General features: G+C 39.9%; 1 protein-coding gene across 1 annotated transcript in view; it reads right to left on the bottom strand.

Moving 5' to 3' along the window:
- The window catches only part of FYB2 (FYN binding protein 2), a gene marked incomplete at its 5' end in the record, with an annotated part of 89,186 nt that overhangs the window by 22,139 nt on the left and 41,119 nt on the right, over positions 1-25,928 (bottom strand). The window contains 7 exons of the mRNA XM_084873815.1: positions 2,166-2,206; positions 2,297-2,411; positions 8,857-9,016; positions 11,900-12,002; positions 14,579-14,610; positions 17,245-17,279; positions 19,862-19,962. Of these exons, the coding sequence (XP_084729941.1) occupies positions 2,166-2,206; positions 2,297-2,411; positions 8,857-9,016; positions 11,900-12,002; positions 14,579-14,610; positions 17,245-17,279; positions 19,862-19,962 (587 nt within the window). The remainder of the gene's footprint in view (positions 1-2,165; positions 2,207-2,296; positions 2,412-8,856; positions 9,017-11,899; positions 12,003-14,578; positions 14,611-17,244; positions 17,280-19,861; positions 19,963-25,928) is intronic.

Here is a 25,928-nt window from a genome sequence, read left to right as displayed (position 1 = left end):
TTCTTCATTGGGGGAGAAACTGGACTGTCTGGCAGTGGGCAAAACTCAAGGGCAGCTTACTTTTAGAGTGCTTGCAGCAATTACTGAGGGACACTGAGACCCAGGGGCATCATAGGGAAGGGCTGATGGGAAGCCTAGACTGTCTGCTCAGCCCTAAGACTCTGCTCCATCCAGCACAGAGGCTTTTGCAATTTTGCAAGTCTTGTCTCATAGGCTGTCTCCAACATAGAAATTCTCCCAGTGTAGCCACAGCTGATCCTTACAACCAATTGGTCTGGAGGTCAATTCCTCCCAGTGATACCAACAATAATCAAGGCTTAACTACACCAAGGCTGTACACACAGACCACAAAGGGGTACACCAAGAGTGTCCACCTCAGGTAATTGGGGAAGCTGAGCCAATGGGCCATATATCTAGGACAAATAGCATACAAAGCTATCCTACCAACTCAGGGAAGCAGTGAAAATGCAGAGACAAAGAAACAGATCACAAACTAAAGAAATGGAGGGAAACAAATGACTGGATATAGAGTTCAAAACCATGGTTATAAGGTTTTTAAAAAATTTCCTAGAAAAGGCCCATAAATTTAGTGAGACCCTTGAGGACATGAATAAGGACCAACTAGAAATTAAACATGCACTTATTGAAATAAAAAATATTATACAGAGACACAACAGCAGAATAGAGGACCACAAGAATCAAGTCAAAGATTTGAAATACAAAGAAGCAAAATATACTCAACCAGAAGAGCAAAAAGAAAAAAAGAATCCAAAAATTTGAAGATAGTGTAAGAAGCCTCTGGGACAACTTCAAGTGTAGCAGCATCAGAATTATGGGGGTCCTAGAAGGAGAGAGAGAGCAAGATACTGAAAGCCTATTGGAAGAAATAATGACAGAAAACTTCCCCCACCTGGTGAAAGAAATAGACTTACAAGTAAAGGAAGCACACAGAATCCCAAACAAAAGGAATCCAAAGAGGACCACACCAAGACACATCATAATTAAAATGCCAAGAGCAAAAGACAAAGAGAGAATATTTAAAGCAGCAAGAGAAAAACAGTTAATTACCTAATGGGAGCACCCATACAATTGTCAGCTGATTTCTCAACAGAAACTATGCAGGCCATATGTAAGTGGCAAAAAATATTCAAAGTGATGAATAGCAAGAACCTACAACCAAGATTACTCTACCCAGCAAAGCTGTCATTCAGAATTGAAGGTCAGATAAAGAGCTTCACAGGCAAGAAAAACCTAAAGGAGTTCATCACCGCCAAACTAGTATTACACGAAATGCTGAAAGGTATTCTTTAAGATGAGGAAGAAGAAAAAGGTAAACATAAAAATTATGAAGAACAAATACATATCTATCAACAAGTGAATCTAAAAATCAAGTGAATTAAAAATCTAATGAACAAAATAAACTGGTGAATAAAATAGAATCAGGGGCATAGAAAGGAATTGGACTGACAACTCTCAGGGGGAAAGAGGGGAGGAGGGTGAGGGAGAGACTGGACAAAAATTGTACACCTATGGATGAGTACAGTGGGCCGGGAGGTAACGGCAGAGGGTGGGGTGGGAACTGGGTAGAGGGGAGCTATGGGGGTAAAGGAGAGGAACATTGTAATAATCTGAACAATAAAGATTTATTAAATTTTAAAAAAATTCCAGAAAAAGGGAGTAGTATATGCAAACACCCTGGAGCAGGAGCTTGGTGGGTGCTTAAGAGCCTGGCAAGTCAGAGGAGCTAAAAACGTCAGCATGGTTAGATCTCAGAGATGAAGACAGTACAAAGGGAGAGAACAGGCTGCAGAGGGAGGTAGAGACAACCTACTCAAGGCCTTCAGATCATGTTAAGGTTGACTTGTGAAAGTGTTTTATGTAAAAGCATTCCTATAATCAGACTTCCTTTGTGAAGAGATCTGGAAGAAAACCATTTTACAACAATGTTTCTTCTTTGCCACAGGAGTTCCATTACCAGCATCTTCACCTTCACAGTTCTCAGTGTATTTATGACACATACCCTAGCCCACTGCACTGCCATGAGCTCCCTGTTACCCACCCAACCGGTATTATTAAAATATAAACAAAAGGTGAGTTATCATTAATCAGCCACTGAGAACCCAGCAGTTGCTACTGGCAGTTTCAGAAATGTCTTCCTCACTTACCACTATCTGAGGCAAATGAGTTGGAGAAGTCTAACTTTGATCTGTGGGGAGAAAAGAAACAAAAACCATTCATATGTCTTGCAAAGCCTTTAAATTCTCATCACACTGCTGAAGGGCTGAGGTGCACTTACTCTTTTCTCCCAGGGTACTCAACATCATCGTAGGTCTCTTCTGAGATGGAATGTGGCCAAAAGGCCCCTTGACTGGGTGCTTCTTTTGTCAACCCCAAGGCCTCCACATACCCACCTGTAAGGAAAAGAGAGAAACCCCTGAAGAACGAGCACTACAATAAATGCACTCACACCCCCCACTGGCAATGGAGGCAAGAATAGGAGAAGGCAGACTGCATGAACTAAAACTGGTTTACCATCTTGGTGTCTATGACCCTTAGCAAACCACTTCTCCTTGCAGAAGCTCAGCTATGCATCTCTAAAGTTGGGATAATGATCAATAGCACCTACTCTTACATGATTGTGGCAAAGATTGATGCTAGTTCCCTAGTGAACCAGCAACTCCTTCCTCTTACTTGATGGTTCTTGCTCTAATCTCTGACCTCAAAGGCGGAAATCCTCTAGAGTATGTCCCTGGGGCTCCTTCCTTCACCTAAATGAGCTTATCCACTTTTGTGCATTATTGTCCCCTTAAAGTAAAATTTCTTAAACAAGTTGACTAAACGTATGTCAACATTTAATATTCATTAATGTTGGAATCAGCCAGAAGATGGTCTGCCAGATGGAACAATGTACTGGAGTGTTTGCAGAAGTAGCTGGCCTGTTAAATGCAGGTGGTTTATTTCATAGTGCTGTAATTTTGTCATAACCATAAAACTTTCTCCTTTTTATCAGCTGGCATAGGTTAATATTTAGAGTATGGGTGATTTAGAACCATTTTCAAATATTAATTAGAAATAAGTGGTAACATATCTTCCAAATAAACAATAAGCAAATTGAGTTGTGTCTATTAATTAAATGAACCCAGTAACAAGATTTTATCCTCTGACAAGAAGTCAGTTAGCACACAGGCCACAAACTATTTCAATGAAGTCAGCTCTCTGAGGCATAAGGTCTTGCTTTTTCTTAAGGAGTTAGCAATGAATTTCTCCAAAACAAAACAAAGATGCTGAACACAAAGTTGCTTAATTCTTAGTTTGGACATTTTTTCTTTCTTCTTTCTTTTAATTGTTCCTTTTGGCAGAGGCAAATGTAAATGTTTGTGATTTCATTTTCAGACATAGACAACTCCCAAAGTTACAGCTCTAACTTAGACATCTCTGATTAATGCTAGATACTCCATCTAGATACACCATTTCCATTTGCTTGTCTAAACATATAGCGTTCCAAAACCAAACTCATGACTTCTCTCTGCAAATCTGCTCTGCCTGCAATCTGCCCCAACTCAATAAAAAGTGGCAATTCCATCCTTCCAGTTGCTCTGGTCCAAACCCTTGCAGATAGCCTCACCTCCTTTCTCTCTCATATCCCACTTCCAACCCACAGCTCTACTTTCACGTTACATCCTGAATCTAAACACATCTCAATGATTCTGCTATGACATCCTCCTCCAAGTTACTGTCATTTCTCAGCTTACTTATTGCAACAAATTCCTGACGGGTCCCCTGATTTATCTCACCTTTTGTTTTCAAGACAGAAGCCAGGATGGTTCTTTAAGACACAAGTATGATAACTCCATTTGTGTGCTCTAAACTTTCCATTCTTTAAAAAAAAAAATCCCATTTAGAGTGAATGCCAAGGTTCTTGCAATAGTCTAGAAAAGTTGCTTGTTATCTATGAGCTCATCTCCAACTCTACATTCCTTCAGTCACTCTGCTGTGCACAATGGCCTCTTGCCACCAACACAGCTAATGGCTTCTGCCTCAGAGCAGAATCGCTACTTTCCCTCTCTCACCAGAACATTTTTACCCTATGGCTCACTTTCTCATCTGCTTAAAGTCTTTGAGGTTGCATGAGTGCTTTAAAAATTACTACTTCTAATAATTCTACCAGTCTCCCTAATTCTCTTTCCTTGCTTTATTCCTCTCCTCCCCATTACATTTACTGCCATTCCACACAGTGGCTATTTTATGTTTATATATTATTTGTCCCCTCTGCTAAGTATGTAACCTCCATGAAGATGGGAATATTTGTCTGTTTTGTGTACTGTTATACCCTCAGCTCCTTGAATAGTGCTGGCACATAAAAGGTGCTCTAATTAAAAAAAAAAAAAAAAAAAAAAAATAGCCGAAACCGGTTTGGCTCAGTGGTAGATCATCAGTCTGCGGACTGAAAGGTCCCGGGTTTGATTCTGGTCAAGGGCATGTACCTTGGTTGCAGGCATATCCCCGGTAGGGAGTGTGCAAGAGGCAACTGGTCGATGTTTCTCTCTCATCGATGTTTCTAGCTCTCTATCTCTCTTCCTTCCTCTCTGTAGGATATATTTAAAAAATAAATAAATATATTTAAAAAATAAATAAATAAAAAACAAAAAATATCTTCAATTCATATATCTTCTAACAAGAGGCTTTTGTGTATTAAATTTATAGTGTCTGCCAATATTTTAAACTAGAGGCTCAGTGGACGAATTTGTGCCTGGGCCAAGGATTGATTGGAGTGATTGGGGCCTGCAGGATGTGGGGAGGCACTGTGGGAGGTTGGCCAGTCGCGGGAGGGTGGCTGTGGGAGTGCACTGACCACCAGGGGACAGCTTCAGCATTGAAAATCATCTGCCCCCTGGTGGTCAGTGCATGTCACAGCACCTGGTCAACTGGTTGTTCAGGCCAGTTGACCAGTTGCTGTGACATGCACTGACCAGTCATAATGGCATGCACGACCAGTCATAATGGTCACTTAGGCTTTTATATATATAGATTTATATATATTATCTTATTACATACCTTATATTTGTTCCCTTCCCCCCTCATTTTCCTCTTTTTTTGATTGAGATTTCTTTTTTCTTCATTTTGTTCTTTCCTTTTTTTTGTTTTTTTTGTTTTGTTTAAAAGGTATGTGTGTTATGCCTGTCTTTTAACAGTTACCCTACCATGTTTTAAAATTCAATTAGAGTACAATATATAGGAAAGGGCACACATCATAAGCTCAACAAATTGTCCCAAATTGAATTTATTAATGTATTCCACATACATAAAACAAATAAAAAAGCCATAGTGCCAGTGACCTACAGTGCCTTCTTGTGCTTTTAGTCACTATTACCTTCCACAAGGGAACCACTCTCCTTATTTCTAATACCAGAGGTGAATACTGCATATTTTGAACTTTATATTAACAGAATAATTTCAAATGTCCTTTTTGGTGTGTCAAATTTCATTAAATATTAATTGTGTGAGAGTCATCTATATTGTTGGGTATAGTTCTAATTTGTTCAATCCTATAACTATTCCATTGTGTGAATATATTGTAATTTATTTTTCTATTCTATAATATTTTTGGTGGACATATGAACAGTTTCCAGTGTAAGGATATGATTAAAAAAAGTTCTATGAATATGTTATATATGTCTTGGTAACCATATGTCTATTGGATATAAGAATAGGTATGGAATTGCTAGATCATAGGATATATATATATATATATATATATATATATATATATGATTTTAACAGAAACCGCTGAACAGTTTTCCAATGTGATTATTCCAGTTTATAATCTCAGCAGCAGAGGAGAGTTCAGGTTGTTCCATAACTTTACGAATACTTGATATAGTCTTTTTAAATTTTAACTATTTTGCTCAGCATGTAGTGTTATATTGTAGGTTTCATCTGCATTTCCCTGAGACGTGAACAGCTGTATATAGTGTACTTGCCTTTTGGATAACCTCTTTGGTAAAGCGTCTCTTTACCAGAGATATTTAGAGAATTTTCCCAATTTTTTTTCCTGATTGATTTCAATTTTATATATTCTGGATACAGGATGTTTATGGAAATATACAATATTTCCATTTTATATTTTCTGGATACAAAGATATTTAGTCCTTTGTTCTAAATCAATTATCTTCTACTCTGTATGCCTTTTATTTTTTGTTATCTTTTGATAACTATATCCTGGCTATTCTAACACTTTTAAGGCTAAAGTGAATATTGTTACTCTCAATCAAAAACCTTAGAAGGTTTCAAATTTGATCACCTTCCCAATGTATGTGCTATTAATGTCAATGTTGGCACTAATATTGCTTTATTTTGTGAATACTTTTGCTCAGCTTTCTTTCTTGCAATCAGAATTTTCTATGTGGGATTATTTTCCTTCTGCCTAGAAATTTTTTTATTTATTTTTTCAATCAAAGGAGAAATAGATGTTTTCAAAATAGGCTTATTGAATAGGAATATTAAAAAACACTTGTATTTTTTCCAAACTTTTCTGTTTCATACCTACTCTCCTCAACTAAGCCTTTTGTGCTGCTCATCATGAGAATTGCATAAACTTATTAATGGGTTCAGCAGCCCCCTTTGTGCTTTAGCAGAATGTTTGGATTACTCAGAAAAATCTTCTTCAGCTGTTTTCATCATGGCATAATCCCTGAATTTATAGGGACTCTCCATGGACATCATATTCAGGGCTCTCATTTAACTCTTTCATTCACTTCAACTTACTTTCCTCTCTTCCACTTTCCTCCTATACTCTAAATAATTCCATCATTTCACACCTTAAGGCATGATTTTAAAATAATGCTACCTCTGTTCTTTTGCATTCATTTCATTAGCTATGTCTCCCCTACCATATATTTTTTAAAAGAAAAATTCTTTCATTGTGGTAAGAATACATTAAAACTACCATTGTAACATATTTATAAGTACACAACACAGTACTTGCTATAGGCACAGTCTTGCTTATTCTAAAGGGTGGATGTAATCCTTTGGGGTCCCAAATTTATACAGAATTCTCCTATTATAAACTCACTCTGGGCAGGCCCTGGGGTGCAGCCCCTGTACTCTGCATGCAGTGCAGTCAGAACAGGAGCTCAAGGGACTCAGAGCTCAGTAAAAACCCTCAGGGCAAAAGAGTAGCTTGGCACTCACTCACTTCCCAGGAGTCCTGTAGCTGCAGGTGTGTAGATGCTTTCTTTTTATATCAGTTCTGTGATACTTCCATAAATTTAAAAAGAAATCTTGTTTCTGTCAGGACAGTCAGATTATCTCATCTACTATATTGTCAGAAACTAAAGTTTGATTTATTTTCCTTTACTTACCAAAGTTTTGTTAGGCAGCTGATGGCCATGTTATAGAGATACAGAGAAAAATACCCAATGATCTCTGATTTTCAATGTGCTCACAGAACACCATGGCAGGGATACATGTACGCAATGAATTATAATGTAAGCATAATATGGTTTTCCAGAAATGAGAATAAATGAAGAGAACTAACAATTATTTAGCATAGGAACCAGCCACTTTAGATGCAGTGACAAAACAGCACTGGGAAATAAGCAGTAGCCGCCTCATTTGTACAGGCGAGTAAGTAAATTTTCCAAGGTTACAGGATTTGTATATAGTGGTCCTGAGTCCAGAAATTCTCAACTCTAAAGCCTAACATGGAAATGTGGTCATTCAGTTGTGAAATGTCATGGAAACAGGTGAGAGGAATTGTGGTCCCCGGAGCGTGGGAAAGCAGAGATAGACTGAGGCGAGTGAGGCCTCAGAAGAAGTGACTTTTGACACAGACCTGAAAGGATTCGCAGCACACCAGCAGGCAGAGAATCAGCAGAAAGGCATTTCAAACAGAGGAAAGAGATTGAGCAAAGTTACAGGAACACTTAGCCAGTAAGCTGAGCATAGAGCAAAGGGTGTACAGGGAAGGTGTGTGACAGGGATGAGACTCACTAGCCTGGGGTCCTTAAGTCCATCTCATGATCACTACAAGTTTATTCTGCTTACAACTCTGATTCTCACACTTTTTGAAATATCAGTGGTTTGCTATGGCTTATTGGGCTGGAGTGGACACCTGTTTTCTTTGTCTATCCAGTGTCTCCTTTTATGTTTTCTTTTCTGATTAATGGCCCTCTTATTTTCCTTGGGAAATCTAGCAACCTGGCATTAGGTAGTTTTATTAGATCTGATTCTACCCCCAGCTCCAGGGGTGAGTTTATGACCCAGCTGGATCAACCAGGGCATCAGATTCCCCATTTATAAGGACTGGTTCAGGGATGGCATGTGGCCTAAACAGAGCCTGTAAAATTCGGAGCTGGGCTTTTTCTTAAAACTGTTGAGAATATGACAATTTCCATTTTTCCTCTGGGTTCCTAAGAGGAAAGGGTTTGAACCTGACACTGCTAGATGCCATCTTGCCTCCACAGGGGTAGGATTTGTCCCAAAGTGAAGTGACCCAGAGAGAACAGAGCCAGGAGCAATACTGAGCTCTTATAGTATTGCTTGTGTCCCTGGATCCAGCTCTTCCCAGACTTTCTGCTAGGTGAGCCTCCCTCCTTTCCTTCCTTTCCTTCCCTTCCTTCCCTTCCTTCCCTTCCTTCCCTTCCTTCCCTTCCTTCCCTTCCTTCCCTTCCTTCCCTTCCTTGCCAGTGGACGTAATGCCGTAATACCATAATGACCAAACTACTGGACACCAGGAGGTGCATTGATGGGTCACGCGGTGGCAGTGGGTGGGACTCTGGGTCTCACGTGATTTTGCATACTGGGCCTCTAGTAATATTATAATGGTGAAGAGAACCAGGAAGAAATGCAACTTACATTGGCCTTGGGAGTGCCTGGCCAGCTTTGGGTCCTGGGGGTAGGCCTTTCTCTGGATACTGTCAATCACAGCATCCTGCTCTCTGGCCAGCGGGCTCTTCATATGTCTCTGAACTTTCATCATTGGGACTTTTCCAGGTGTCTCTTCATAGGAACCCACCTAAAAACATGCAACAGGGAAAGTACTGAAGGGCTTTGACTTACCTGTTTAGTTCTCTGGTTGCTCATGCTATTTATTAATTCCTCACAGATAGCACTTATTATTTTATTTAATTCTGTCTTACTAGACTCTAAATTTCATGAGGACTCATACTTTGTCTTTTGTTCATCTCTGAATGCCCAACAAATGCTGGTCACAGAAGGACAGCAGGACAAAATGGAGCACTGACCAGAGGCAGGTTCTTATAGATTTAATCTCACTTAATCTTCATGACACCTCATTGGGGAAATGTCCTTAGTGCTTTGGATAAAGAGTTTGAAATGTTAAATAACTGACATCTGGTCACACAGCTAGTAATATACAGAGGCAGGACTTGACTTTATTCCCCTGTGCTTTTGATCACTAAGGAATACTTGGCTCATTTCACCTGAAATTTTACCTTTTTACCCACCATCCTTCCATCCCTACTTAACTCTTTCCAGCATTTGTTGAACACTTATTGAAGTTGAGAAAATATGCTATCCTTTGGAAATGGAGAGGTGCTACCTACACAGTAGTTTGTATGCATAGAAACAATACATACAAATAATTAAGGTATAATGTGGCAAGCTTTTCACAACAATATTGCTCACTGAGATGAAACAGAGATTAGGAGGAGGTAAAATCTTTTGGTTTTAAGAGATAGTGTTTGGAAGTCTTCAAAGGCAGGCTTTTATTAAACTGTGTTTTAAAATATAAGTAAGAGATTGATTGAGGGGCTAAAGGATCCACTGAAAGATAAATTAGCATGAGTAAAGGCAAGTGGTATTTAGTGTCCCTTGAGGATTGTATGGAAGCTACTGATAAGGGATGCCTTGAAGGGCCAGGGGGAAAGAATAGGGGAAGACAGGAAATGAGACTAAAAAGACAAGATAGAATGGGGCTGAGTTGGGAAGGGTTTTGCATTGGAGGCAGCTTGTGGGCTTCACCTCACAGTGACAGGGAACCAGGTAGGAAATAAACCTGTTCAGATTTGCACTCCAGAAAGATCTGGATAGACTAAGGGAAGAAACACTGGAGACAGAGGAAAATCCAAACATTTCTGACCATCTAAGTGTTTTCTAATGATCACATGACACAGGAGAAGGGATTACTGCCCTTCTGATCACAAGTGGACATGAGGGTTGCCTATGATGACATATTTGAAAATTCTTGAAAAAAGCTAAAATAACCAACAGATAAAATGCATGGAATTTCCTGAGGTCTTGGTGGGATCTGAGCAAACTAAGAGGACAGTGTTAGGAGGGGCATTCCTTTTAGTCATATAGCCAAGAATGAGTTTTTAAATGGGAAAAGTGAAAGAAGTAGGAAAGTCAATGTTTCACATGGGTATGGTGGCTGCCTGCTCACAGTGTAGCCCATATAAAGTAGTGCATATTGATCCTCATGGGGCCTGTCCTTGGGATTGTGCCCTAGAGTCAGTTTGTATCACAGTAGATTATGTATCTACTGACTTACAGTTTGTATTTGACTCCAAAGAGCACTGCCCAGTAGACTGCCCACCACATTTGTCTAACACATTCCAAATAACTTCTAATAATATCCAAAACTTAAATCTACTCAATGAATGTAGGAATATGTCCAATCACATACCTGGCTTCTGTCACATGCCCAGCACTGAGAACACATCCCGCTTTTGCTCGTTAATGGTCAATAAACCTTAAGCAGGCTCCTCTACTGCCTTTCTCATAAGCTTCTGATTAATGCTTTACTGACCTCTGACATCACCCCCCATTTATGGCCATGGCCCTGGCCCTGCCCCTGCCCTTTACCTCTGGCCTTAACACACAGTGCTGCTTCTTTGGCTTTGATTCCTGTCTTTCTCTTTTTAAAAGATATGTTTTTATTGATTTCAGAGAGGAAGGGAGAGGAAGAGAGAGATAGAAACATCAGTAATGAGATAGAATCATTGATTGGCTGCCTCCTGCACACCTCCTACTAGGGATTGAGCCCACAACCCAAACATGTACCCACGACCCAAGCATGTGTTCAACCACTGAACCATACTGGCCAGGCTGGTTCCTGTCTTTCATAATTCTCTGCATTATAGTGCTTTGTGATACTCTGTAAACACCCAACCTGATCCAGCCCTATCCTAGGCTAACACATTAGCTCAGGCTAACACCACCAACAAGCTGATATATCTAATCCCTGCAGAAGAACCTGAGACAATTTGATATTATAAGGTTTCTATACAGGTAGATATTATACAGATATCTAGAATTTTTTAAGCACTAGCAGTAGCCCTGGTGGAATCTATTATTTAAGCCTCCAATCACACTGCTTTAAAGGGAGTACTGTCAACTGGATATCCGTACACACACATATAAAGTATTTAGTATTAATAAACTATCAACTAACCAGTCAATCAATAGACAATAATAATACATTTCATTTTTATGGTAAGTTATGGCTTACAAAACACTTCCATGTACATTATTTTATCTTATCATCATGACTGAGGTAGGAATGGGGATGATAGTCTCATTTTACAGATGAGATGACAGAACTTAAGAGACAAAGAGCACAGAATCCTCCCTCCGGGCATGTGCAAGTGCACTGTTGGCACCTGAGCATCTGTGTCTTGCCCACTGGTAGCCTTGCTGGACTCACACCAGCCCCACCCTACTGCAAAGGCCTGCGAGGGGCTACTCAGTGGAAAATCCCAGGCTAGAACTCAGTGTTGTTGTCACGTTCTTATCTTTGTTAAAATGCCTCCAAAACCTCCTGCATCTTCTGCCCTTGTCTGAGAACCGCATGCCTCACTCTCTAAGTCACCCCGTGAATGGATCATGTGACACAGCTGTAGTGGACTGTTGGGCTAGAGCCCTGGAATATAAATACCTTGCAAATTAGGTCTAGATGTAGATCCTTTTCTGTTTTCTGAGGTTCCACTTCATGTGGCTCTTTTTCCTTTATTTCTTTATCTTGATCTTCACATTGAGGTCTGAAATGTGAAGAGATATCCAGGAAAAAAAAGGGAAGTTTAGAGTATTTAGGTGTACCATTCAACCCTTAAAAAAAAATGAATGGGAAAAATGAATTTAAACACATCAATTTCTCTCTCTCTCTCTCTCTCTCTCTCTCTCTCTCTCTCTCTCTCTCTCTCCCTCCCTCTCTCTCTCTCTCTCTCTCTCTCTCTCTCTCTCTCTCTCTCTCTCTCTCTTTTTAAGGTGAAGGGGACCAGGAGCAGGCCAACCATAGACAGTTTCTCTGAGTTTCTGTCTGCTCCAATCAATGCCAGAGTAAATTTCTACTCAAAATTGCCTAATAACTCCCCTTTGCCTGAAGGATAAAACTTAAGTCCCATAATGGTCTGGCCCATACTTTTCTTTCCACCCCATCTCCCTCTGTGCCATCCAGCACTTTTGTTCTAGTCTAGACTCTGACAATCCCCCCAACCTATGCTACTTTGAGCAACTTTCCCTTTTTACTTCCATTACTTTGTCAGACACGCCTTCCACATCTTCTATTGCTGAAACACACAGCACCCTTCTCAATTTGTCCAAGTCATATTACCTCTGGAATCTACCTCTGGTTCTCTCCAGCAGTCATGCCTTATCTGTAATACCCTGTCTTTCCATCTTGTATTATAATGTAGTGCCTATGCATCTGTCTCCAATTCCTCTGCTTTGTCTTGACAACTACCTAAAAATCAAGTTACAAAGAGGCAGGACTCTCTTAATCACTCCCTACTGGTGCTGGTTGATCCAGGGTAGCAAGAGCAGGGCACGATGTTCCCAATGACATGAAGGACTGCTGTGCACCAGTATGTGGACAGCAGCTGCCCTGGAAAAGGATAGAGTCAAGGCAGAGAGTGAATGAGAAAACAGGACCAAGGACAAAATGCTGGAGAGCATCAGCATTTACATGAGAAGTTCTGTTTCTGGCCTTATCATGAACTAGATGGTTCTACAACCATGTTTTGATGGAAGGCAGAAAAAGAAGGGCCCTTCAGTGAAAGAAGAGGTGAGCAGGAAGAAGGGAGAAACATTAGAAAAGAGTGCTGTTCTGAAAGACGAGGGAGGGAAAGAGTTTTAAGGAGTTTCATTCATTCATCTAATTCCTGAGCACTCTGGTCCACCATTGAAGCATTTACTGGTTTTCCTGTGATGAACATGGGCTGTGAAATGAGGACTGGGTCCTAATGCCCACTGTCCCTCTTTCTAAAAGTCTAAGATTAACCTTCCTAAAAATCAAATTTTCTCATGTATAAATGAAAGGTCACAATGCCAGTTTCCATGGTTGCCATAAGAATGAAATGTGATGAAAGTGTTGAAAGCCTGCCCTCTTCTTCATCACAGCATATGCTGAGTTAGAATCACCCAATTCTTTTGTTCCCATTGCAATTACTGATATTTCCTCTAAAGCAGGGGTGGGGAACCTTTTTTTCTGCCAAGGGCCATTTAGATATTTATAACATCATTCATGGGCCATACAAAATTATCAATTTAAAAATTAGCCTGTCATATTTGGTCAACCACTTAAGTAAGTTACTCCTAATGTCTTGGCAGGGCCAGACCAAATGATTTTGGGGGCCTCATACGGCCCTTGGGCCAAACATTCCCTACCCCTACTCTAAAGCATTTACCTGCCTTATTGACGTATTATGTGTTTTGTAGTTCATCTTCCTACCCCCCAGTCCTTGCCCAAGAGTTTCCACACATATAATATTGTGATTTACAGGAATAATATTGTGGGGGAGAGGGTGCATTATCTCTGCTTTGAAACTCTTTCATGGTTCTCCCTGACCTATCAGATAAAGCCTACATTTGCACCATCCAATACAGTGGCCACAGTCCACATGTGGCTACTGAAAACTTGAAATGTGTCTTGTTCAAACTGACTGGGCCAGGAACACCAAGAACAAGAAAACATGGGCCTTGCCCACAAGGAGCTCACAGCAAGAGGGTGGGCAGGAGGGTAAGAATCAACAGGCATGCTAACAAACAAAATGCACAGTGACACTAGTGCGAACTCATGTGCACCTTACAGTGGTGCCACAGGGAAGGGACTGTTATCTCTCCCTAGAGGAGGGGAATCAAGGAAGGTTTCTTGTAGGAGGGACATTTGATGGTTAGTAGGGAGTTTCCAGATCATTAAGTTGGTGTGAGGTAATTAAATGGGCAAAGGCAAAGGGACTTGAGACAGCATGGTGTGCTTGGGAAATGTTAAGTTCTTGGGGATTCCCATGATAGTTCCATCCCTGCTGGATTGTGTGACACTTCCTCTACTCCAGGAGTCTCTGAGGAGAGTGGCGTGGCCTCCGTAACTGGTGAAGTCCCAGTGGCTTGAAAATGGCTCCCATGTGCTGGAACTCAGTACGTGCTTGCTGAATGAGAGCATTGTGGTTGGAGCAAGATGATAGGGATGGGTCCCTGAGCTCCTTCTCTGCATCAGGTGCCTGGCCAGGACTGGAGTGCTGAGCCAGGTCAGGCTTGGAATCAGAGCTATGCCATAGGGGACACTAGTTTGGTTGTCAGGGGCTGGATTACTCCCTTTCCTTCTGAAGATAAAACTCACCTATGTTCTTGGTGGAGAAAACTCTTCCAAGGCTGAAAGTGAAGAGGAAAATGGTCATTTTCATAAACCTACCCTCACCAACTAGGTCTCTGCTTGGTTACAGATAATTAGAGACCATACTGCAAAGAGAGGTGGGTGAGATATCAGCACAAGCAAATGTAGACACTGACAACAGAAGCTTCCATGAACTGTTCCCAGTGGAGCTGAAGGTCAACCCGAAAAGAAAACAAGCATTTCTGAAGTGACAGTGTATGCCAGTGGGAATGTTTGATTTCACTTAGAAAAATAAACAGTTTACTGCATGCATACCTTTCCAGGAATGCATCTGTAGAATAGAAAGCTTTTAAGTCATATGAAGAAGTACAAATTTGTAATATTTGCGCAATACAGTATTTCAGTGGACAAATTGGTGAGTGTGCAGGTTATGCTGGGGATTCTCCCGTGCTGATCATGCATCCAGTTACCCAAATTCAGCTCTCTTGTGGTCTGGGTTTGACTCCATTAAAACTGTGTCCCACTGATGACAACACAGCCCCTCATGTATTTACTCATCACAGCGCTGGAGAAAACAGAGACTAACTCAGCATCCAAAATTCTGTCACATAGTCGAGGCCCAGCAGCTCAGCATGCCGGGCCTCCATTCAGGGCCCACTGGTTTCTCTTTCCTGTATCATTTAGCCACTCGGATGGCAGCACTGGTAGGACCAGGGATATGGACCTCATCTCAGGTCTCTGCCCTTCCAGGCCCTGAGTTCTCACTGGTATAGTGGAAGCAGTGTACCCACTCACCAGTGATGCTGTGGATGAAGTTCCTACCATGTACGCACCAGTGCCTGGCACACACAGACCTGGTCCATACCCGCTTGAGCACACGAGGGACTCACTGATATACACGAAGATAGTGAGAGTAAAAAGAAATGACAATTGTCAGAAAACAATGACATCACAGACTTGTGGTTTGTGTGACGGCAACCAGTCGGTGCACCTGCAGGGGACCAAGAGTGTCTCTCGAGGAGGAGCATGGACTGTGCCCACTCAGCCCCCTGCGCTCTGTCACCAGGAAAGGGTGACTGAAGTTTCCAGCCACCAGGAGAGAAAATTCTAAGAGGACCTTAAACATGTTTGAAGGCTGAAAGTTTTAGTTTAAAATGAAGAATACGTTCACGCTGCTTTGTTTTGCGAGGGGAACAATTTGGTCCTTCAGAGAGCGCACTGCACAGAGAAGCTGATTATTTGCCCACGTTGCCAGGTAAGGGAAGCATTTTACTAGAATGCTTCTGTACTCGCTAGTAGGAATAATAATCACCTATAGTTTTCTAGCCACTGATGAGCAGTCTTTTCTAGTAAGCAAGAAAACTGGAGCAGAAAGTTAAAGGCTCTGGACCAGTGGTTGGCAAACTCATTGGTCAACAGAGTCAAATATCAATAGTACAACAATTGAAATTTCTTTTGAGAGCCAAATTTTTTAAACTTAAACTTTTTCTAATGCCACTTCTTCAAAATAGACTTGCCTAGGCCGTGGTATTTTGTGGAAGAGCCACACTCAAGGGGACAAAGAGCTGCATGTGGCTCAAGAGCTGCAGTTTGTTGACCACGCTCTAGCCTAATGGTACCTAGTGAGAAAAATAGAACCCTAACGGGCCCAGTCATAGCGTTAGGTGAGTGCCTACTGTGTGCTAGCTGCAGTGCTGGGTGCTTATCTCCTCTGTCTCACTTAGTTCTCATAGCATTTCAGTGAGATATATACTGGGCCCCTTCTGCACTGACTGCCACTACAGGTGTGGTAACCACAGGCACACACTCCCTTGCCCTCTTGGAGAACACACCAGAAGATACAATGGGAGCTGGGAGAGATCATATGCATGGACCAGATTCCAGGCACTGGCTCTTATAGTTATTCTCATAGCAATCCCAGAGGTGGGTATTTCTGTTACCTCTCTTCTACAGGTGAGGAAATGGCTCAAGCTGCATAGCCAGCAGCTGGGATTGATGCCAGGGATGGTACTTGGGCCCTAATCAAGTTGCTACACTGCCTCCAAAGAGTCATCTGGCGCCGTGCCTGCCAGGAGGCCAGAGGATGTGCCTTGGAGGTTTGGACAGCTTGTGAAAGCCTGGGATGTGCAAATTTGTCTTGTGCCAAAGATATCTTCCCCCCGAAGAGACAGTTAGTAAAAGCCAATGGTGCTGGGTACCGAAAATGAGGGGCTAGGAGTGGATGAGGATCAGTGTTTCCCATTCCATCACACATCTGCCTCTGATACTGGGACTCAGGCTTCAGAACCTTATTAGCTGGAATCTAAGCCTCAGACATCAGGGGAAAACTGACAACAAGGACCTTTTCTACCTCCTAATAGAAACTACTTCAGAATCACCTCTTCACACTGTTTTAATTCGAAAGTTGTAAGAAGAAAGGAAGTGCCGGGTTGGCATGACTGAGTGCTTGAGTGTCAACCTATGAATTGATTCCTGGTCAGAGCACATGCTCGGGTTTTGGGCTCGATCCCCAGTGGGGCTGTACAGGAGTAGCCCATCAGCAATTCTCTCTCATCATTGATGTCTCTCTCTCTCTCTCTCTCTCTCTCTCTCTCTCTCTCTCTCTCTTTCTTCTTTTCTGAAATAAATAAAAAATACATATATTTAAAAATAAAGAAGAGAGGAAACAATACCTTTTGGCGTTCTTCAATTCCAACTTCATAAGTTGCTAAAATAAAGATGAAAAATAATTAGAGCAGTTCCTTATAATACTGGTTTGTACAGTACCAGTGTGAAATCAACTATGCAAGACCACAGAGTTCAGTGTTCTCCACCTTCACATGGATCTCTGTGAGGCTTTGTCAAGGTGGTTTGGGAAGTTCTGGGTCAGTGACCACGGTTTTAATTTTGTGGGGATTTCCAGGAAGGAATGTATAGTCAATGAAAACATTTGAAATAATTTTGAGTTTCCTGTTTGGGTAAATACATTCCTTCCCTATGATTAAGCGAAATCACTGAGATTGAGTGTTACCACTCAGAAGACAAACTTGAAAGGAAAAGGAAAGGGGGAAAAAGAATCAGAAACAGTTTACATCCCATTCCAACAAAATGATTGCTAAAGAGGAGCCAGACCACCAACTCAGACCTTTTGATTTTTTTCAATAGTTCTGTGGATATTATTTAATGACATGATGCCAACCTAACAAACATGAGTAGTGGCAAGAATTTGAGTTCAAAACCCAGTCCTGATAATACCTGTGGATGCAAACACATTACTTCATTTCTTTGAACCTCATCTTACTCATCTGTGAAATGGGGTCAGTTGGTACCTGCCATACAGAGATAATGGGAAGATTAAAGGAGTTGATGTAAGAAACTTAATATACCTAGCAGGTCACCATTGTATAGAAAGTGACATTTTTTGACAAAGTTGCTAGTTTGATGTTTCTTTGCTTAAAGTTATCTATAAAAGTTTTCCCTTACTGTTAATGAGTGCATAATGAGAGGGACCTCCCTCCTCATTTCTTTTTTTTCTCTTCTTTCTCTGATAGAGTCCTGAGGCTTTAGTTTAGAAAAACTGACCAAACATCATGTTGTATTCCTAAGCTATAATTATTCTAAACATACAACCCATTCTTAAAGGAAAGGAAACCCTAGGTTTTCTGTAGGAACTACCCATGTGGAATTGTTGACACACAGACCTAAAATTCTGGGTGGGTGATCAGTAATATGTAAGTCAACTTGGGTAATTGTACACTGTTATTTTTACTGGTTTTTGAGTCAAACATTCTGCTAATACTCGCTTTAAAAACTTTGTTTAGCTATTGATATATTTAAAACGACCGATTATGACACAGATGGCCTCATCCAAAGTATAGATTTTTTTTCCCAATTTAAAAAATATCTTCTTTCTTCCTCCAGTTTATTGACCATATATATTTATTTAGAGAATTAACAAATCATGGTCTCTTTGCTTCTCCTTGGCATTGGGTGAGGGGAGATATTATAATTCTGTCTTAGATATGGGGGAACCAAGGCTCAGAGACACCTTACATGACAAGGCCAATAAAAATGGGTGATACAGTCCCTTTCATAGCCTGGCTGGTGGAGCAGAGGACTGTAGTTAACTCCAAAAAAAAGGGTAATGCATGCACAGTTAAAAATATATTCATAATTTAATGCTGCTTTTTAAACAAAGTTTAATAGTAGTATGTCTTGCCATCAAAACTTTCTCCCAGAATAGGAATGTGAAGTTCTAAGGGCTGTACCACAGAGGGTCAGAAAGAGACTAGAAATGCACAGCACTGGAGTCCTTGCTCACATTTCATGCCAAGTTAGATAACCCTCTCCCCTGAACAGCAGCATCCCAGCCAGGAGAAGAGAACAACTATCAGAGGGGAGAATGAAAACCTTCTTGAAGGAGAAGCAACATAAAGTGGTGGGAAGATCATGGACCTCAGAGGCAGTCTGAGCCCATTTCATATTATAGCTCTGCCACATAGCCCTTATGTGACTTTGGTTACTCAATCTCTGACCTTGAGTTTCCCGTCTCTCAAAGTGGATTAAAATCACCCTATCAGTAGGATATACACAGAAGACCTAACGCAGAACTGGGACCCATCACACAAGGTCAGTAAATGCTAGTGTTTATTCTGGCACCAATATGTACACCTTTTGTAGAAAATTGACTGATCCTACAGGCAGAACAGAGACATAGAAACTTGTGGAAATGATATAAGTCCCTGTTTTTTCATCTTCTTTCCTGAAAGGGTCTCTTTTTTTTCACATAAAGTTCTGAGCTTTTTCAGCATACCAGAGGCAGGAAGATGTAACTCTGAATGATTGGTCAGAGCCATTAAATGAATCCTATGCTCCTATCCAGGCTAACCATAAGGACCTAATTCCCATGGTCTGTTATCTCCTTCTCCATACACGGGGCTTCCAGGGACTTCAAGAAATACATTGCAAGAAGAGAGATGAAGTTTGTATAGGAGGACAAGGAAAAAAAATTAATCACCATATCTTGATCTTTCCCTCCCACATAGCGACAAAAGGCAAAGCATCTAAGCAGATCAGTGAAGGAAAGACCAGAGGAGGGCAGAGAGAAGGCAGCGCTGAGTCCTGAGATAGCACGCATGCTCAACTGGATGTATTTATAGTTATAAGAGACTAGACAAAGGAGGGGGAATTAGATGGTAAAGCAGCATGGCTGTGGATGTTTAACTTCATAGTCAGCTGGGGGAAAATACCATTTTTGACACATTTTCATTCCACATGGGGTTATAATATTAAATGGCTTAGCAGACTTACAATCAGCAATTTCTTTTGCAGTGCACAGGTTAATGGAGTTGCCAGAATATCTCAGATATGAAATTGTTGCCTCATAATTATGTGGTTCTTCAAATTCAGCACTGAGAAGCATGGAGAAAAGAAGGTTAGTTAAAATAAAATGTTTCTTTAAACATATTGTAAAACTTTTTTGTTCTTTTTCCTCATTAGAGAGGTAATATAAGTATGTCTGGCCAATATGGTAACCTGAGCAGACATGGAAGGCAACACCATTCCTGTTCCAAAGACATAGGAATTCTGGATAAAATATTACAATACTAAGATTTATACAAAGAACACCTAACTTATCTAGAAATCAGTAAGGTAAAAATCTCCAGGCTCCAGACATCGAGAGGAAACACGCAATTAAACATGTAAATGAGAACTGTAACCAAGGGACTCAGAGGCAAATGGGAACCAAATAAAGATCTTAGCGACTGGTCCACTGGTGACCTAAGGTCTGAGTTGGAAGTTACGTCTGAGCCTCAGGCCTCATCTGAATGGGAAGCTGAAACTGAGCCATCAGCATGAAGTCCAGAGTCACAAAATGCCACTCCATCTGCAAAAGAAGTTCTAGAACTATTGGTTCACTCTCCTAGATTCTGAGCAGGAAGACTGCTGCCTGACAATGGCCATTAGAACTAAGAGACAGTCCCCATGAGATATCAGAACCTTGCACAGGCATGGGTTCCAGATGTAGACTGTGTAGTTCCAAGATGCAAAGCCAAAACGGTGCTTGAAACCCAACTCTCCCCTCTGCTAAAGCAACTCGGAAATTACTCTGTAAACATACGTCCATACCTTGGATACCTATGGTTTCTAAAGAAATAGTCCTCACTATAAATAAATTTATAGTCACAACTGCACACCTCATAGGAAAGGAGCCACCATAGACAGTTGGAAGTTATAACTCGGGAGAATTAAATAACAGAATGACATGAATGTGATTTTAAAATAAATACATTTTACGTGTTCAAAGAAATAAAATGAGGAACAAAATCCACTAGAGGGTGTGAAAAAACATGTAGAGTAGGAGACAGGAGAAAGAAATTATAGAAATAATAAATATAGTTCTTAAAAGAAAAATTTTAATGTATAGGTTGAAAAGTAGATTGGGTTCAGCAAAAGAGAATTGGTGAATTAGTTAAATCTGAGGAAGTTACCCATAAGGTAGCACAGAGAGATTAAGAGATGAAAAATATTAAAAAGAAAAGTTAACAGTAGGGAGGAAAGAATGAGAAGGTTCAACATACACACACACACACACAAACACACACAGTATCCCCTAAAATATATACACATACTTTGAATAATTATAAAGGCAATGCTTATTAATAATAAAATGGCCCAGCCAGTGTGAATAGTTGAGCATTGACTCATGTACCCAGAGGTCGCTGGTTCGATTCCTGATCAGGGCACAAGCCCAGGTTGTAGCCTTGAATCTCTGGTGGGAGCCATGCAGGAGGCAGCGACCAATGTTTCTCTCTCTCTAAAATTCAATAAAAACATATTTTAAAAAGAATAAAATGGAATTAAAATATTAAATAATAATATGATGGTGAGAGAAGGCTATGGGAATTATTCTCAGGTCTTTATATTGTTTAAGAGCAGGGTATAGATTTCAACTAACATCAGACTTAATTGTAGATGTCTAAATTTAACTATAATCACTAAAAAAGACTGAAATAGCATAACTTCTCAACTGGTAGAAGGAAAATATGCCATAAAAAGCTTAAATGTTTAAGAAGGCAGAAAAGGAAGAAAAAATACAAGTAAAGAAATTTCATAGTAAATTTAAAACATGAAATATAATGGGAAACAGTCAAAATAGATCAAGAATCATAGAAATGCAGAGATAAAACTACTCTAATAAAATATAGATTATCTGACTTGATGTCTTAAAAACCCAGTTAATCCTGCTACAAAGCAACAGACAAGCCAAAGCGTTGGCATTGATGAATGGGAAAGAAAGCCAAACTAAATGCTAACCAAAAAGAAAGCTTAGGTAGGTATATTAATAGTAGATCATACTTTAGCATGACTGTTCAAGAAAATGAGAGAAGGTATACACACACAATCACAGAGTAGAGGTAAAAGAAGAGGACAAAACTGGGAATAGCTTCAGGTTTTCAGAAATCTATGAAGAAGTTGTGATCAGTTCTCTGCCAATAAGTTTGAAAGTCTAGAGAAAATCAGCAAATTTAGTGAGAAATATAAAATTATCTAAAGAAAAAAATAGAAAGAAGGACAGGCCAATAAATCATAAAAGGGCTTGAATAAACATGCACACACCCACATTCCCCCCTACCCACCTCCACATTCTGCCCACCTGTGGTGAGGTTTAATGACTAGTTTCAGAGAGAGAAAAAAACAGGAAAAGCTATGCTACTCATTTTAAGATGAAAGAATAATTTTGATATGAAAACCACAAAATGACCAATGAAAGAAAAATATAGCCCACTCTCACATAGACATTTTAGCCCAAATAAAATAGTAGAATAATGAATTAATCAGTAATAAAAACAACTAAAATTTCCCCAAAACTTCAAGGATGATTCAACATCAGAAAATCTGTCATTGCAGGTAATCATACTGGAACAATGAAAGTGAAAAAAAGAACAAAACACCTACTCAGATTATTTTAATAGATGCAAGAAAGCATTCCAGGTAGATAAACTTTCTTAACTAGATTAACCTCCAAAAATGTCACAATAGCAAAGTGGAACAAAAAGAGTTAGTATGTAAACTCTATTAGGAACTACTGCAATAGAAAGACAAAGAAACCATTAGAAAATTGGACAAAAGCATATGGTAGATATCACAGAAGCAAACAACTAAAAAGTTTATAAGCAAATTCACAACCTCACAGTAAATAGGGGAAAATAGAAGTTAAGACAATGAAAATTTGATTCCACACCCTTCAATTTAGCAAGAATCTTAAAGTTTGAGAAAACATCTCATTTAGCAAGAATATGGAAAATGGGAATTCTTCATACAGGCTTGAGAATATGAATTGGAACATCTATTTTGGAGAATAATTTTTCAATACCTTGTAAAACTAAAATTATTTACTCTTGTTTAGCCCTTTTAACTCTAAGTAAAAAAAAAAAAACACACCACAACAACCTAGAGCAGTGGTCAGCAAACTGCGGCTTGTGAGCCACATGCAGCTCTTTGGCCCCTTGTGTTTTTAGCAAAGGCCAGCTTAGGAGTACCATAATTAAGTTAATAACAACACACCTACCTATATAGTTTAAGTTTTAAAAATTTGGCTTTCAAAAGAAATTTCAATCATTGAACTGTTGATATTTGGCTCTGTTGACTAATGAGTTTGCTGACCACTGACCTAGAAAAACTTGCTCATATTTACCTGTTATTATATGAGAATTACTGTTGCAGCATCATTTGAAAGGTTGAAAATTTAAAACAACCTTCATGTTCCTCATTAAAGGAATACATGAACATACTGTGATATATTATTTATATAAAGAATATAGGCAATGTGTAAACAGAATGGATAAACTAGTCTTACACGCATTAACATATAATATGAAAACACAGCTTTGGAAAAAAATCAAGTTGTAGAAGAATAAAATAAGATGCCATTTATACAAAAATGTAAAATACTATACCTTTAACAGATATGTGAGTTTGTAGCTAAAGTGTAAGAAACATACTAAATGAATCTACTCTCGTATTCTCAGCTGAAGTTGCCTTTGGGAAGGGAGAAAGAGAAACAGGACTGGGGAGTGAAATGAAAGGAACTTCAACTGTGCCTGTAGCAAATGTAAAATACCAATTTCACATTGGATGTGGACAGTAGAGGGGAGAAAAAGTACCCATAATTCTCCCACCTTAACACAAGTGAGGTCTCAGTACTTTGGTATTCTTCCTGGTTTTATTTTCCATTTGGAGCTATATCTGCATAGTTGTTATACACAAAAAGATGGGAGCACTCTCTTTTCCTTTTTTCTTTTCATTTATTATTATACTAGAGGCCCAGGGCATGGATTAATACTTGTGGGAAGTGAGGCCAGCGGGGATCAACCCTCTGTGGGAACGCCACTCATCCTGGTCAACTGAGTGGCATGCCCACTGTGGAATAGCACTGTCCACCAGATGGCAGCTCCTGCATTGAGCATCTGCCCCCTTGTGGTCAGTGCACATCATAGCGACTGGTCGACTGGACATTCTGCCATTCAGTCACTGGGCTTTTATATATATAGATATTAAGTACATTTCACCCAATTATTTTTTCTTTTTTGTTTGGCCACTTTGGGTATTTTCAGGTTCTGCCCTCTCCCCCTGCCATGGTTTCTTTGAAACTTTAAATATGTATGAACAGAAAACATAAAAAACTCTAAGGCATCATAATTTCTCCCCTCACTCTTTGGCTCCCCTCCCCCTGCATGAAACAATCAAGAGAAATTTTCTTAAAATATAAACTATCCTATGTACTTCATGCTCCAGGGGCCTAACAATCTCATTGGGTTTACTATAAATTAACTTTATTAATAAGAAACAATTTGTGAAAAAACTGAAAGATGTTTAATCAATGTCTTGCACTACTTTTTTCAGAAATGGATATACACACGACTTCAGATGATCAGAAAGAATTTCACTCAAATGTAAAAAAAAGGCATCTTCAGATCCACTGTCTTAGAAAGGCAGAGTCAGGAGGGAGGGAGAAAAAAGATAATATAGATACATTTAAGCCACCCTTTTGCTCCCTGACAATGTCTTTTATCTTTTTTTCTGGTCCATTAAAACCAGACCTGAGATCTGCCTTGATTTAATGCAGTGTGGGTGGATAGAACTTGGGTTGCAGGGAAGAAATAACTCGATGAATTAAATATATCTCTGCTTCAATTTCTGATCTTACATGCACACAGGCACAAGGAAGTCCAGCGTTTGCTTAGTTAAGTAGAAACCAATCCAAAATAGCTTTTAGGAAGGATGTGTCTGGTACTGAGCTCTAGTGATGTGCCAAGCACTCCACAGGTATTCATATCAACAATGACAAAAACAGCAAATTTCCTAGTTTTCCTAGATTCCTCTTCCCCTCTCATCTCACTCCCACAGCTGATCCAACAATTGCTGGCTTCCACCCATCCCCCAAACATAACTTGAATCCTTTGATTTCTTTATCTCCATTTCTTTTTTTAATTAATTAACTTATTGGTTTCTACCAGGAGAGGTAGGGAAAGGGAGAAGGAGAAAAGGAGAAAGAGAAATGCACATTGATTTGTTGTTCCACATATTTATGCATTCAGTGGTTGATCTTTGTACATTCCCTGACTGGAGATTGAACCCACAACCTTGATGTATTAGAATGCTTATCTAACTAATTGAGCTACCACCCAGAGCTCTTTATCTTCATTTCTACTATATTGTGCATGCCAACTTATTTCACCAATCTGTGACTCAGTTTCCTTATCTGTAAAATGGATGGTTCATCCACTTTTTAGATTGTCAAATATAGACTCATATATGAACTTAGAACAGAGACTATCTAAGGGTTGATTGCTATTTTTACTGTTATAATCACTATTTTATTATTGTTACAGTGGTTTCCTAGGCCATCTTCTTCTTTTTCCATTTCCCCATTAATTTTTTTTATACAAAACACAGAGTGACTGGTACAAACTAAATGTCAGTACATGTCACTGCCTAGCTTGTCATTTTCCATGGCTTCCCAATGCATTTAGAGAGAAATCCACTTTCATTCCAGGCTCACAAGAGTGGCCCATCATCCCCCAGTGCACTGTGTTTAGCTACACACTCTCCTTTCTGGCTCTGTAGACATGGTGGGGGGAGGTGTTCTTCTTTGAGGGGCTGAATCAGTGGTGCTCTCTCCTGGAATATTCTCCTAGACCTTCCATGACTGGGGCCCCTGAATTCGGGTCTTAATCCCTAAATCACCACCTCTGAGAGGCCTTCCTTGACCATTCTACACTTTCTTTACGTTGCTCTCAATCCCCTTAATACTTAAAAATTTCTTTATAGCACTTACTACTAGTCAAGTAAGGAGAACAAATGTGTTTTGTTG

This window comes from Pipistrellus hanaki, assembly GCF_964339955.1.
Source record: "Pipistrellus hanaki genome assembly, chromosome: 2".
Lineage (NCBI taxonomy): Eukaryota > Metazoa > Chordata > Mammalia > Chiroptera > Vespertilionidae > Pipistrellus > Pipistrellus hanaki.
Note: the sequence above shows the minus strand (reverse complement) of the source record. Positions and strands in the feature narration are given on the sequence as shown.